This window comes from Electrona antarctica (assembly GCF_951216825.1).
Source record: "Electrona antarctica genome assembly, chromosome: 2".
NCBI classification, from domain to species: domain Eukaryota; kingdom Metazoa; phylum Chordata; class Actinopteri; order Myctophiformes; family Myctophidae; genus Electrona; species Electrona antarctica.
Genome location: NC_136807.1, coordinates 35,147,142 through 35,163,441, shown reverse-complemented (window position 1 = coordinate 35,163,441; position 16,300 = coordinate 35,147,142). Strand labels below are relative to the sequence as shown.

Sequence of the window (16,300 nt, the reverse complement as noted above, 5' to 3'; positions counted from 1 at the left end):
TGACTCTATGTCTGTCTGTCTGTCTGTCTGTCTGTCTGCCTGTCTGCCTGCCTGCCTGCCTGCCTGCCTGCCTGCCTGCCTGCCTGTCTGTCTGTCTGAACTTTTTTTTCCAGAGATTACTACTAGGGGTGCACAATTATGAAATTATGACCGATATCTCTGATTATTTGCAGGGTCTGCTGATACCGATTCTGACCGATTCCGATATTATAGAGAACCACAATGCGGAAACAAGCCTAGGCCATAGGGGCTTGGCCCAAAGTGTTAATAAAGTATTTAACAATCAATAAATATACTCTTGTCCTGAATGAGATGTACACAAATTAGACCAATCCGATACCGATATGGTAGGCTATTTATGGCTGATATGGTAGGCTATTTATGGCTGATATGGCCCATTCCGATTACACTACCAATTACATCGTGCATCTCTCTTTTTTTTAACGTTCTGTTTTTTTTTTTTATATATACAAATGCAGAAATAAATTGAGAAATACAGAGTAACACATCGTGCATCTCTAATTACTACACAGCACATGCATCGTTTTAAGGTTATTCATCACCATGTGAGCTTTACAAATGTATCTACATCTAATTCAGTCTCAATTTGTCTGTCTGGTACAGCATACAATCCATACATATATTGCAAACAAATTAGCAATCTGTACAATCTGCACAATGTAAATGTCTGTCATTATATATGTCATGGGGAAGGCTGCCAGATATGGACAGAAGGTGTACAAATAAACTGGTGAATATTTGATTTAATGTATTTTTTGATCAAAACCCAATAAGCCAGGCACCCTTGGTTGACATATCAGATACAGGTGTTGGTATTCCTGCACAACAAATCTGCCATCATGCTTGTTAACGGACTGCTGCCCTAAACAAACATTAAAAAGCCCATACATCGACTTGGCTGCCATATGATGTAGTTTTCAAAAGCCATGCATTGGAGGGGCAAGCGCACCTCAAATAACAAAATACAATATCATCAAGAAATATAAAACACTATATGTAGAGTAGAAGGGGGGGGGGGGGGGGGGGTGAAGGCAGTGATCGCCATCACCTTTCAATGGGAGAGTACAGTTATATTATGTATTATGTTGCATATTCAGCTTTTCAGGTTTTGCCCTTTATAATGCATGACTGAAAAATGCATTCTAATTCATTCATTCATTCATGCATTCATTCATTCATTCAAAATAAGAACTCCTACTGAGTACTTGCTATGAACATCAGGGTTGCCAGGTTGTCACTTCATGTACTAAAAGGAAACAAGGAAGTTAATGCATGTTAGAGACTATGAGTTATACAAACGCGTAAATAAAATAACGTAAAAATAAATAAATATATGAAATCACGATAAACTGAAAGTACTACACGTGAAATAAGTAGGCTGGTTTGTTTGAACTTCTGATCATATCCTGTACAGGGGGATGGCCAACAACAAATCTGGCAACCGGGAGGAACCCATCTGTCAAAATTTCCAGTCGATGATAGAGAGGAGAGGATCATCAGCTGAGACTGTGAGGTTGAACCACGTTAGATCTCTATAATAAAAAATAAAAACAGTAGCAGTGTAGTCTAGATCATCATAATAGAGAATTCAGTAATGGGATCTGGAGAGAGTACAACCAGGAAGGTGTCCTTCGGCGTAGATGAGGAGGATAGAGTCCGAATCCTGCGTGGAGTCAAGGTAAAGATTATACGGTTGTCGCTTTGCCCTCAAAACAAAAATTACAGATCTGAAAATCGCGACGCGTTGTTATCTTGTAGGTCTGTTATTATTTAGGCAAAGCGACGTTCTGCGTGGTCTGTGGGGTTGAACGTAGTAGCGTTCGTTTGCTATGGGCTTGTTGCAGATTAAGTAGCTTGAAGATAACTAGCTTGAATCGTGTATGATGCTCGCTGTTGTATTGTATATATTGTATATTTATGAATGTTGTTACAGGTATTCAGTGATTATTTAATGTAAAACACCACACCATGCTTAAATAAATCCCGGCAAAGGATGCCAGAGCAGGATGCAGGCAGGGGGCTGCCTGTCGTGCCTCTATGGTCGTGCCCGAGGGGTTATGTTCATATTGACAGAGGGCAGTTTCTTTCATGACACGCCTGGGTCACACCGAAATCGGCGACCTATCTGATTCTGTAACCACATGGGTGTCGCTGTAGTGTCATTTCGGCAAAGCCATGCAGTGCATTTTGATTCTTAGCTATTTTCAGGACAGCTACCTAACTAACCATACATGTCTAGTAGTAACTATGTACCTAACCGTTCAGGACCCACCATTTATCCCATATTGTGTTATAGTCCTACAACTAATTATTATACGCATATTTGATAAGAAGTTTCCGGTCCGTTGCGGTTAATGTGAACTTTACACACTACATCGACTGGAGGAAAAGTGACGAAGTGAAAGTGGAGATATTTAACTACCGGTAGACGTTTTCTGCTATAACTTTTAAATGGATATGAAACTATACAATATAGCTGATCCTGACCGACCTACAACTTTTAATGCGGGCCGTAAAGGCATGAATTTGTCAATATGACGAAACGGCAACCTCTGACTGGAGTCACATAATGCAATAGGGTCCCAATGTCAGTGTAACACCTCTGCTCTGACAGACCATTCACCTCGTATGAACTGCATGGGCGTGAGCCGCGTGACACAAGGCAGCTGGAAAGATAACTTTGTTGCAAAAAGTATTTAAAAGCACAGTTCAAACGTAATATGAAACCTAGTTAACATCTTAAAAAGTAAACCTCATTGTAATGTTGGCAAAGATGCAGGCACTACACACTACCCAGTCCCACATTTAGCAGAGGCTGATTCTTAGCATCTATTCTATATAGGCTTTAAATCCAAACATTCAAATGCTGTGAGTCAGATGCAGGAGGTGGTTTTAGTTTCTCACACACACACACGTATTGTTTTGAAATGCAAATAATCGGTATCGAATCGTTTTGCAATGCAAATTATAATTGTATCAATACTAAGCACTTGTGCGTTGTATTCAGCAATTTTAAGAAAAAAACAGTAAAAGAGGGGTTTAATTACTTTTCTATTCCATCTATCGCTACACTTGGTCTATTGATAAATGTGTGTAATGATTGTTCATGTCAAGGTGCAGGTTTGTCCATAATGTGTTCAAATATAATGTCCATGTATTTGCCAGAGATACATGTTTCCCTTAAACTGCTCTATCCACATGTTTCACACAGATTGTCTTTTCTAAATTGTTACTGTATCGATTACAAATCATTAAATCGTATCGTATCGCCATGAATGAACCAATATCGTCCATGTATCGTATCGTCAACCATGTATCGTGATACCCTTGCTCTCTCTGACTCAATCTCCGTCTATCTCTCTCTCTGTGACTCTGTTGTCTTTCTATAGCTGTCAGAGGATGTTCTTCAGAGGATGAAAGGCGTAGCCAACATTCCACCACCACCACCACCACGCACACCGTCACCAACCTCACCATCACCAGCCTCAAGCAGCCCTCAGAACGAAGACCAGGGTACTACAGTGGCAGACTCACTCTTATAGCAATTATTACTGTGTGTATTTGTATCCTTCAGTAAAGAAATCCATAGTCGAATAATGCTGTGTTCACACTAGCGGCTGGTGAACAAAGGTACAAAATGTCAATTCAGCATGGACGAAAGCATAAAATAAAACTATCAACTTACTAAGTCTTGGTCGACTAAGACCAAACTGGATGATTAATTGATGATTCGGCTATGAGAGGGCAGCCCGACTCATTTCATAATATCAGTGAAAGTCTATCTTGCCTGTGGCTGTGGGATACAAATTAAGTCAGTAATCTAAATGATTGTATACACGCACAAGAAGAAAGCAAAAGCAAGCACTCGGTGGAGTATTTCCATGTCATAATGTCACAGGTGCACGGTTCTGGAAGATACATACTGTAGAAAAGAATACCAGCACTCACGTAGTTTCCTGGAAGGATTTAAACTTTATTTTGTTTCCCCCCCAGCAGCAAACAACAGTGTGGATGTTTCGGCTGGTATTCTTTTCTACAGTATGTATACTAACCTGACTCCGCCAGATGGGTCAGCAGAGAGTACACTGGGTTCCCCCCTCCTGCTCCCATCTGGGAACTCTCAGGCAGACTTGATGCCCGGCCACAAAACGGCCTGGCCAATCAGCGGCAGCTAGAGGCGGGATAGCCTGAGATTGTCGGCTCGTAAACCAGGAAGTGAATGGCTGCGTGCGCAGCAAAAAAGCTCCGGGACGGACGAGCAAGGCTTTGCCTAGCAACGGCCGCTGTCAAAAAATTGATTTTATCGATCGCGTTTTATATCATTAAAAATGACCTAAAGACGTGTCCACACGTCCTAGGCCTCCTACGGGTGTAATTATGAAGACGTGTGGACAAGTCCTGTGTGTTAATTAATTGTGACGTTATAATAGTCCCTCCCATACCTTACCTACTATAGCTACTAACAATATCGGAAGTGTTTTCAGATTTGGAGTCTTTGTGTTTTGTTTTAAAGGCACGTCTCGAAGTCCCAGCCCCATTCCCGCTCCCAGTCCCGCCCCCTGCCACTGCCCACCGCCTCCGTTGCAGCCCAGTCCTCCGTTGCAGCCCAGTCCTCCACCCAGTACCACCGCCGACACCAACACAGCTGCCGCCAACGCAGCTGCCGCCAGCGCAGCTGCCGCCAGCGCAGCTGCCGCCAACGCAGCTGCCGCCAACGCAGAGGATCAACAGAAGAGGTGGGTGTTCTTATGTTGAGAGGAAGAGTGGATCTCTACTTGAGCCTGACCGATATATCATTTTGCTCGACATATGGGCCATTGACTTTATACTATAGTATTAGCAATTATGCAGGCAATTGCTAACTACGTTTTTTTTTTTAAATGTTTTGAAAATAGCAGATCTACAAGTTTAAAGATGGGCTATTTTTTTTATATTTTTGTAAATTAAAATAACTACTTGACATGAGTAAGTAGTCCATTGCTGGGTTGGTGACTGACTGATAAAAGTAATGGTCTTATTTGGGATATGCTGTATAACTTAATGATTCCCCTATTTGTGTACACCCACAAATAAAGATTAGCTAGCTAGCAATAAGGTGAAAGCCAGCCAGGTAAAGGTTTATTTGCGTAGCATATTTAAAGAGCAACGCAATACATTGTAGATATGTCAGATAATCTCTGAATATTTCAGATTCCTTATCCAAGTTTTTCGCAGCACCAAAGTATGAAAAACGCTTAAGAGCTCATCCAGGGACATCCAGGGTGTATGTAACCTGTGGCCATTTTATTTTGACAGTGTACATCTCAGAGAATCACGGCAGCATGTGATTGAGTTGTATACAGTATAGTCAGGGAATATTATCAGTATAATGTCAAATCTGGGAATACATTTCTTACCAAGAATCTTCTTCACCAATGTGTTTGTAAAGGTGTCTACTAACATATCCCATGTTGGTTTATATTCAACCACCCTAGGGGAACTTTTGACAGCTGCTGAAAGTTGCCAATATATTGCAAAATGTTCTAAATTTCGTTATGCTTTAAATAGCATGTGACGTATCAAACTAGGGGGTTTTCATCATTCTGAAGAAAAAAAACCCTAGTTTGGCCATAGACCCCCTAGTTTGGCCATAGCCACTTGCCCAAATATGCCCAAATGTGCTGACTTCATCACATTTGTGATGACGGCTATGGACATTTTTAGCCCAAGGAGTGTTTTTCGTGCAAAACTAATGCTTGGAATGGATTCAGAATTATGAAAACGGTTGCTACTTAAAGCACATGCTACTTAAAGCATAATGAAATGTAGAACATTTTGCCTTATAATGGTTGTATCAATCAATCAATCAATCAATCAATCTTTATTTATATAGCACGAGTGCAGTTCAAAGTGCTTTACAGTAAGAGCAAAAATAAAACAAGAAAAAGCAAAACACAAGAGAGCATCAAGTACATAGTAATAACAAAACAAAAATGAGCTACTAAAACGGGAAAGAGACATGCAATGATCTAGTTAAAAGCAATGCTAAAAAGGTGTGTTTTAAGATTTCGTTTAAAAATGTCCACAGATTCAGAGAACCGTAGATCCCTTGGCAGGCTGTTCCACAGCACAGGGGCATAGTAGCTAAAGGCGGCTTCTCCATATTTCTTTGTGTTTGGGGTCTCTGGGATCTCTAGGAGACCAGCACTAGAGGATCTAAGGGGTCTGCCGGGCACATATTTAGGTAGCATTTCAGAAAAATAGACCGGTGCATTTCCATTCAATGTTTTAAAAACAAGTAAAATAATTTTAAAATCTATTCTAAAATGTATAGGCAACCAGTGCAGGGACTTTAAAATCGGTGTAATGTGTGCTCTACGTTTGGTCTTTGTCAGCACGCGGGCAGCTGCGTTTTGGACCAGTTGTAACCGACCAATGTTTTTTTTAGGTAAGCCAGACAGGAGAGCATTACAGTAGTCAAGCCTGCTGGTAATAAAACAGTGAATTAGTTTCTCTGTATCATGTTAATGGTCGGTCTTTGGAAATGTTTCTCAGATGGTAGAATGATATTTTTGTGGTGTTTCTTATATGTGCCTCCTTGTGTGTGTGTCTCTCACTCGGATCACACTACAAGACAGACGCGTGTGTGCTTTTTGATTCCATGGAGGTATATTATTTTGATGCACTCTGAGTCTGTGTTCTCTCCGCTCTCACTGAACTGACAGTATGCGCAGCCCAACTTTGTTCAACCCTATATTGCGCTGAAGTAATCTGATCCCTGGTCAGTGTAATCATCATAGCACTTTTTCTCTACCGATGAGCGCTGAACAAGGGTCTTCTCTGATCCACTGTGGTATTTGACACAATGATAAACAGACCCAAGGTACGAGTCTGTGTGATTATGGTAAAACACAGATCCGGACCCCTACTGAATCGGGGGACCCGTGAAGAAGTCTACAGTATACAGATCATTGTTTGTTTGTTCAACCCCCAGGTTTGAGAAACAGCAGGCGATACTACAAGAAGAGCTGGCCAACATGGTGAGGAGGGAACGGGAGGTGGCAAGGGTTGAGATGAGCAAGGAGCTGAGCAAGGACAGACACCGCACATGTGAAGAGAGTGCCAAAAAACTGGTAAGTCTACACACGGATTAACACTCAGGAGTTTGTCGTGTATCTATCTGAAAGCTTTCACCACATTCTTATAGTTTGTGTTTGTTCAGTTAATATACATATAACATAGGTACAATCATGCCATGGAGAACTTGTGAGAAACATGGCATTAAAAAAACAGCGTCACCATTTTATTATCATAAAAAACGAACTAAAAAACATCACATGGATGCACCTGGGACGTATCCTCAGTGATGTATCCCAAGGTCATCGGGGTTTCGGGTCTCTCGAACATCATACCCCTCACTCAGGCGACCCAGCCGGGGTGATCAAGTCCCGACTTACGTCCCAGTAGCTACCCTCGATCAGTCCCATTAGGGAAAGACCAAGGCCACACAATCCGTTGGAACTACTCCAGAACTACTCTGCCGGAGCTGGGAGGTACGCTTCTGGCGCATGGAAGGACTAGGCTCTGTGGGTTGACTCCTGTCCGGGCCCCTCCTACGTCTCACCAGGTCCACTCCTGCTCTCACCAGGCCCAGGACCTCATTCAGGAGTGGTGGAAAAACAAACATATTTACAGTTACACCACATTTAAGCAATAGAATAAACGCTTTCTCCAGTGGGGGCGGCAGTTGCTCAGGGATAGAGTGGCCGGTAGAGCAGACAGATGATAACAGTGAGGTTCCCAGTTCTATCCCGGGCTCCCCCAGAGTTGATGTCGAAGTGTCCTTGAGCGAGACGCTGAACCCTCAATTGCTCCCGATGTGCAGGTTGATGCCTTGCATTGGTTTCGTCCGCCATCGGTGTGTGAATGGGTGAATGATGTAATGCACAATCTATGTAAAGCACCTTGGATAAAGGCACTATATAAATGCAGCGTTTACCAGTGTACAGTGCTCTTCCTCCACTGTGGAGGAAGAGAGTTGTATTGACCCCCAGTGCACAGCAGGTGGAGCTGTGGAGCTTTCCTAAAGCTGGCTGTACTTGCTTCACATACACCGAGTTGGGTGATGGAGTTGTGACTCCTATATCTGAGTAAGGGGGTGGGGGTGTCTGTAATGATTCAGTCTAACCTTCTTTCTTTTTTTCTTAAATCACACGTCCACCACTTCACCTGGGTCACGTCATGTCTGTAATTTCAGTTGAGTTTCTCTCGTCATTCACATTTTTTTCCTCCTTTCTCGTCTTCTCGCTCGTCCTTCACTCAGGACTTTCTGCCTTTTTTCCCTCATTTCTAATCTCTCCCTCCTTTTTGCTCCTCTCTCGCTCTCTCCTTCTGCGCCCAACTCTGTCCCCCTATCCTCTTTCTCTCTCCATGGTTCTCTCCTTCTCTCTCTCTCTCTCTCTCTACTCTCTCTGTCCCTGCGTTCACCACTCTCCCCTCCTCTCTGGAGACGGTATTATCAGCACGGTGCAAGCGCTAAATTGCACCCGGAGAGTTTTCCCATCCGGGGGCTTAAGATTGGAAGTGGCCGGTGGGGGGGAGGAGGGGAGCGGGGGGTTGGGCTGTTTTACACCCCCCACACACACCCACCCTCTCTCTCATGTGACCCCCCCCCCCTCCCTCCCGTGTTGAGACATGCTGTAGCGAGCTCCTTATCTCGTCTCCTACACGCGCGGGGCGGCTAATAGAACACCACTGGAGGGACCGTGTGAGCAGAATGACCGATGGAGACACCGGCAGACCTGTAATGTTCAGGCCGCGTTGTAATTACAGCTCCCATATGCGCCTGTGTGCGCGCGTGTGTGTGTGTGTGTGCAGGCAGTGCAGGCACACACAAATACATGAGCATATGCACATCGCGCACGCACACTTGAACCCACTTCCCTGTAGCGATTAATCCAGAACAGTGGTTACAGCCTGCGGCGGCCCCTTTACTTGGCAGAGCGAGCAGATGATAATAATACTTTTATCATTCATTTCGGGGGTGCTTATTTTTTGGGCTTTGTTGGGATTTTTGCCTTTATTGACAGATATACAGTAGGTTGACAGGAAACGGGGAGAAAGATGTGGGGGAAGACCCGCAGCAAAGGTCGTCGGGATCGGGACTCAAACCTTCGACACACTGTAATGCTGGATTACCAGCCTAGGTGCTAGGGCGGCCCGGGCCAGGGGTAGCCTGGCTAATAAGCCAGACAGAATCAGCCGTTGGCAAAAAATAATTAGTCTGGCTTATTAGCCAGCCTAGGCCAGGGGGGCAAATAATGTCTGAATTTATGTTCCTTGAATACTGTGTGTGTGTGTGTGTGTGCGTGTTCGTGTGCGTCAAGGTGACGAGTGGAGATAGTTCACCGTTTACATAGCACATCAACTTAGTATAGTATATTGTATACTCATATAAATAGTAAATACGATACATTATTAGACGGCTATAGAGGCCTACACTCTCCCTCCTTTCTATCATTTCTCACTATTTTCTCCATCTCTCTCAGCAGAGACAACATGTAACATTACAACATAAACATTTGTGTGAGTAAATGTGTTTGTGTGATGAGTTGTGACTGACATGTGTCGCGACTTCTTGTTTGAGAACTACCTTGCAAATGACTTACAACAGGGTAATTCAGACCGCTGCAACTTGTTTTTGCAACGTTCTGCAGCGGTTTTGTCTCGTTGAGAATCATTGGCCTGAACTAGGCTGTCCTAACTTCCAGTGGGTTTTTCTAATGTAGCATCCAGACGATGGCTGGGTGACTGCCAACACGGCCCAGCAGCACAGATAAACCCAACCAGGCTGGAACAGCTATAAAGCCAGCGACACTTGGCTCAGGGCCAGTGTTCATTTCATATCCTGCGATGAAAAGACGCAAGTGATGACGGGTGACTCGGCACGGAGAGAGACAGAGAGATGAGGAGATGAGGAGAGAAACATTGAGTGTGATTAGTGTGGACACCACTCCTGCATCAATGGGGAATGCTGTGGTTTCCCATTGTCAGTGAGAGAGGACAAGAAGTGTTTGAAAAGGGCTGCTCGATTATGGTCACAATCATTACAATGATTTAGGTAAATATTGGTCTGTTTTAGCTCCTTTATTGTTTGGTCATAGACCACTTTGTATTTGAATTTCAACTAATTAAAACGAAACAAAAAAAATGTCACAGCCTGAGAGCGAAAAGTGCATGAAAATTAAAGAGACAAATCATTGTGAAATGGAATGCAGCTCATTTATCTCAATTATTTTGTCATCATTGGAAGCCAAAATTGAAAATAAAATGCAATTAATTGAGCAAGCCTATGTTTGATTGAACAATGACTTTTCAGTGTACAGGTCAGCTACAGTACATCACTGGAAATGCATCCAGTGCTAATCATTTAGGGCTCTTCAGGCCAGGATTGCGGGAAATTGGAATGGAAACAAATGGAATCGTGGAATATAAGGCTTAAAATCACACCCGTGTAAAGTGAGGGGCACTAATATATTAAAGTCTAACTCATGTTGATTAGGTGTTGTAATGGTGATGTAAAACAAACGGTGCCAACACAAACATTAAACGCCATTAACAATAAAGAGACAATATGATGTAATGAGGCACATTATGACGTACATTTTCCCTTCATTGTCAATGGTGTTTAGGCACCCTGGGCAAGACCTACGCTGAAAAGACTATCATCGGAAGTTGCGGGATTTTAGCGGAAGTATCTCCCAAGGAAATGACGTTGATGCTTTACAAATCAGTTTACATTCTCCGCGAATGAAACAAGTGTTGTGATTGGTCGGGGAAATATCGTATCCGGGGGAAATACATCTGATGGATGTTCCGGAGGATACGTCCGCCGATAGCTTCTTTGCCTTACGTTGTGACCAGGCTCTTCTTTTCGCAGAAAAGTAAGCCTGGGACCGAGGCTAGTGTTTAGGGCATTAGGGCGTTCATAGATAGATAGGCAGTGAGGCCACCTGAGAAACGGAAGGTCCCTGGTCTGCCCCGGCCCTGGTCAAAGTGTTGATGTGTCCTGAGCAAGACAATGACTGTTAATTACTGTTATTACACGGCTTGGTTGAATGCTTGATTCTTGATTCTGATTAGTCAGCCGCTGATTTCAGCAGTGTGTTATTTCTTGATAATGGTTACGGAACACTCCGCTCTATAACAGACCGCTGTCTAATCAAAGCCTCAGAGCACCTACTCCGCTGCTTGATTCACTGCTGTATCCAATATGACAGCCATGTAAACACACACACACACACACACACACACACACACACACACACATGTCATTTACAGCTAAACATTGCTCTCAAAAATGGTTTTGAAAACATTTGAAGCGAGAAATTGGACAGTTTTTCCCACACAATATCGCCGTCGGAACGCCTTGCCTGTGCATATATGGTCTTATTCTTATTAGATGTGACAGAACTACTAAGCTAGTAATTCTCAACTTTCTTATTTTTGAGCTAAGCCTCCTATATTCAGCTATTAGTGTAGATTTTCGTCTTACACAAACATTACATTCCCATTGACAATGAATGGATAATGTACGTCATATGTGGACGAGCAAATCGACATGTTATGACATGATGATGTATAAGAGCACCCCTCACTTCACACACGTGTCATTTTTGAGGAGCAATAGCCCCTCCTATATACAAGTTTAATTGTATATAGGTAGTAGTTTTTTAGTTCAATGTTTGTTTTAAAAACGCCATTAACAATAAAGAGAATTTAATGTTTGTTTTGTCACCGTTTGTTTTACATCATCATTACATCACCTAATCATAGCAACATGAGTTAGAGCGCCCCTCACTTCACACGGGTGTGATCCTCTGATCATTTAACTCACTGTGCAAATTGGACACGCTCTGCATTACAGACCCGTAACACCCCAAGGACGCCTGGGGGTCCCTGGACCACATGTTGAGAACCAGTGGGCTAAGTGAGTCGTCCCTTATACCGGTGTTGGGGTGAATCACAGAGTCGCGCGTCAAGACGAAGGACCGGAAAACGCGTTAATGAGGGGGTGGGGGGTTATCACAGTAATGGCATCCGTTATTTCCTCTTTCATTCCCTCCCTCGTCTTTTGTCTTCTGGGCGAACCGCCTGACCTCCCTCCCTCCCTCCATCCTTCTCTTTCAGCCGGGGCCCTCGCCCCGCTGTGCACTGTGCCCCGTGAATAGTCATTGTTGGCGGCAAATGTTCCGCAGATTAATTTCGAAGCGAGGGAGAGGAAGGAGGAGGCAGATGAAGAACAGAAAGAAAGGAAGTGAGCGGAGCTAAAGGGCTCAAAGGGATTTTGTCTTTAATTATTTTTTATTAATGCCCCCCCTGCTGCCCATCAGAAGCAGAATAAAAGGTGATAAGTCTCATTAGCATACGATACGCTGGATTCTATCCTCTTGTCTCTTTGCTCAGAACATTTAAGGAAGACTGTTTTATTAACTGGCCTTCAGCCCACTCTGTGATAGAGCCTCACGCACGACCGTCGTCCGTGCTTGGGCCGGGTTGTTGGCGTCGCGCTCCGTTGGATTCTAGTGAAGATTGGGGGCCAGGAGTGGAGTCAGCTGTAGCCGCAGGTTAAGCGTACTGTAGCGCAGGTTAGAATAGCTTCTCTTCTCAAAATCACAGTTCAACCTTCGTTTCCAGCTCAATGTTCTGCTGTACCAATAAGAACAATATTTTTGTTTTGCGAGACACGTACGCATGCACACACCTCTATCTACAAAAATGGATGGCGTGTGTGCGCGTGTGTGCGTGTGCGTGTGTGTGTGTGTGTGTGTGTGTGTGTGTGGAACGTATTGATTTTACTTTAGTTTCTAAATGTATCAATTATTGGTTGTATTTGCAAATGGGCATATCTAATTTAATATGCAGATGAGACTTGTTGTCTTTGCTGAATTGGTGTGGAGATTCTTGTAATAGACACTAGATGGCAGCAAAAGCATTCTGTATTCCATAGCTTCTTAAATGGCTTCTGTCTGTCTCTCTCTCTCTCTCTCTCTCTCTCTCTCTCTCTCCCCCCCATCCCCACATCAGTGTCTTCATACAGGGTATTACTGTGTACTGTACCTGGAATTACATCACGTCTCGAGTGCGTCATTTTCTTTCGCAGAGACAAAAGGTGGTTCTTGTTCATCTAATCTGCCTAAGCACTTGCCATTTACACTGTGATTTCTCAATGCTCAGTTCTCTAGTTTTTTTCCCAAATTAGAAGTGGTTGTGGAGTTGAAATGGAATATACATTCAATCATGCATCTTCAAGGATGTAGAGAGCAAAGGGGGTTGTGTTTTATCTATGGTTAGCTTCTATAGGTGCATAATGTAATTTCCAGCAGACGGTATGTGTCATTATTTTCACCTAGCCCACATGTTTCCTCTAATTGCTTTATACCTCGCCTCGCACGGTAATTTAGTTCTTTTCATTATAACTAGTATTTTGCCTCCGCTATTGAATTTGACACAATCCTTACCTCTATATGAGTTTACTAGGAGATCTATTAAAACTGTGGTATGGAGGCTTATACTTTCACTTAATTATACTGCTCAAAATGTGTGATGTTGTGGCATGGGAGATTGTGTGGTACAGTATAGCTATAATGGACCCACGTGATCCCATTTTAACCCATTTTGGGCGGGAACCCCTTTTGGTGTTTTAAACATTATAGTTATAATTATTATAGTTATAATTATAGTTATAATTTAGCTATTGAAAAATAGCAGATCTACAAGCTCATAGCGCGCCACCGAGTGGTGCGCTATGAACTTGTAGGTCTGCTATTTTTGAAAAATCGTTAAAATGTGCCTCAAATCTTTCAGAAAATTGTCATGATTTAGAAAACTTTTTTTTTAAATTTCGACGTCAGGCCTGAATGGGTTAACACTGTAACATTCAATTTATTAGTAGTTGTGCTTCTTTCTACGGTCGGTTTAGAACGGATTCAACAGAAAAGTGCTGCTCCATAACGTATGCTTGTAAATGGGAATGCAATACCCGTTCTACCCGGTGTCAGAAGTCTTATCCGTACCTTTTATCATAGCATACTTGAGTGCCAGTTTCATTTATTGCCCATTTGTCCAACCACATTTCACTCTGCGATACACTGCAGGTTTGAAGTTGATCACTTTAATGTTCCTCGAGATATGCAGGCCAGGGCAGCTACACACACACACACACACATACATACATACATACATACATACATACACACACACACACACACACATACATACATACATACATACATACATACATACATACATACATACATACATACATACATACATACATACATACATACACACACACACACACAGATGCTGTGCATTGATTGATTGATTATGACATGGCCAAAATAGGGACGCCAGGTTGAAAGTGGCTAAACCACACTGTTCTGGGATGAGGAACTTGGAGATGAGCTTGTAGGTCGACTATGTTCGGCGAAGAGATGTGGTGTAGAGTGGACAACAGGAGCGGACCTAGTATAGAGTCCTGAGGGATCCTGGTAAACTAGGTATATAGGGTTTATAAGTGCTTACATGAACACTCTGTATTTGGCTGTGCAGCAGTGGTTTGTCAGACAGACAGACGGTGGTTGGAGTATAGTGCTGAAAGGAGATAGCATAGCGCTGCTGACAATGGTGGAAGAAGTTCTACTTGAGTAAAAGTATCAATAACACAATATAAAAAATATTGTTACAAGTATAAAAGTTTGGTATTCTAAATATGCTTGATTAAAAGTATTGGCATGAATGTGTACCAAAAGTGCAAAAACGTCCCGTTTCAAGTTTTAAAAATGTTTCAGAATAGCAGATCTACAAGCTCACATGTCGCAATGCGATGCATTGTGAGGCTATTTTCAAATAGCCAGAGTATAGGGCTGAAGTGGTTTATGTACGTTTAGTGGAATAATTTAAATCAGGCGTTCTCATCTTTTTGTTAGTCAAGGCTCTTTTGGGTATGTGTCAAGAATAAGATGGTCAGGGCCCACATACCCAAACAAATGTAATACTGGCATATTTATACAAAATACATTATTCTACATTATTTCAAAAGGCTTTGTATACGCACTCAAGATGTATTTGATTGATTAAACACTAACAGTTTGCATTGAAAACAGCATTGTATTTTCTGTACTGCAATAATGCGAGTAATGCTAAAAGGATAACACAAACAAAGTCCTGATGGCTTGTTTCCATTGTGGTCTATTCAATTCATAATCAAGACATACAAGCAACATACAATACAAATCATCATCAATACCAGGAGCAATAAAATAATACATAAAAACAGTGTTTGTCTGTATAGTTAATGAGAATTAGTCTGCTGTTGGTGTAACAGGTCTGCAGATCACTAATGTGAAATTAGCATTTCTGGTAAAAACAACGCTTATTGCACAGAGCCTGGCAGTCGCTGTAATGGTGCCGGCCTGTACTTCTCATGCTCCAGGCAAAGATACAACCGGTCGAGACAATACACACACCATTAAGTTGACACAACATCCGGTCGCTGTGTTTTGGATCTTCAAAATAAGGGTTGAATGGGGGTTAATCCTGGCATATAGCAATCGTTCTTTAATTAATCCTGGCGGGTTAAGGAAGCAGGTCCATGGCACACTGGGAGGTGTTCTGACTCTAGGTCCCAACAGTAGGACAATTGTCTCTGAGATGTAGTGGAGTAGGTAGGTGCTTGAATACAGGTAGAAAATTGGAAATACTCAAGTAAAGTAAAACAAATACCTCAAAAGTACCTAAGTACAGTACCGGTACTTGAGTAAATCTACTTGGTTACCTTCAGTTTCCACCACTGCATAGCGCTGCTGGGATCTGTGAGTGAGCACAATGAGACAGATGTTCCCTCTGATTGGACAAACCTGCCTCCTGCACTTAACAGTAGTAACGCTGCTGCACACAGAGATATAGCGAGTCCAACACATCCACAGTAGTAATGCTGCTGCACACAGTCATGCAGTGAGTCAACACATCCACAGTAGTAATGCTGCTGCACACAGAGATATAGTGAGTCCAACACATCCACAGTAGTAATGCTGCTGCACACAGAGATATAGTGAGTCCAACACATCCACAGTAGTAATGCTGCTGCACACAGAGATATAGTGAGTCCAACACATCCACAGTAGTAATGCTGCTGCACACAGAGATATAGCGAGTCCAACACATCCACAGTAGTAATGCTGCTGCACACAGAGATATAGCGAGTCCAACACATCCACAGTAGTAATGCTGCTGCACA

The 16,300-nt window shown here is 42.8% G+C and overlaps 1 protein-coding gene across 1 annotated transcript in view; it reads left to right on the top strand.

The window, feature by feature from the left end:
• The first annotated feature begins 1,469 nt into the window (after positions 1 to 1,469).
• The window catches only part of chchd6a (coiled-coil-helix-coiled-coil-helix domain containing 6a), a 91,810-nt gene continuing 76,979 nt past the window's right edge, over positions 1,470 to 16,300 (top strand). Inside the window, exons 1-4 of the mRNA XM_079495724.1 lie at positions 1,470 to 1,699; positions 3,411 to 3,534; positions 4,535 to 4,757; positions 6,995 to 7,133. Coding sequence (XP_079351850.1) covers positions 1,616 to 1,699; positions 3,411 to 3,534; positions 4,535 to 4,757; positions 6,995 to 7,133 — 570 coding nt within the window. The 5' untranslated portion in view covers positions 1,470 to 1,615. The remainder of the gene's footprint in view (positions 1,700 to 3,410; positions 3,535 to 4,534; positions 4,758 to 6,994; positions 7,134 to 16,300) is intronic.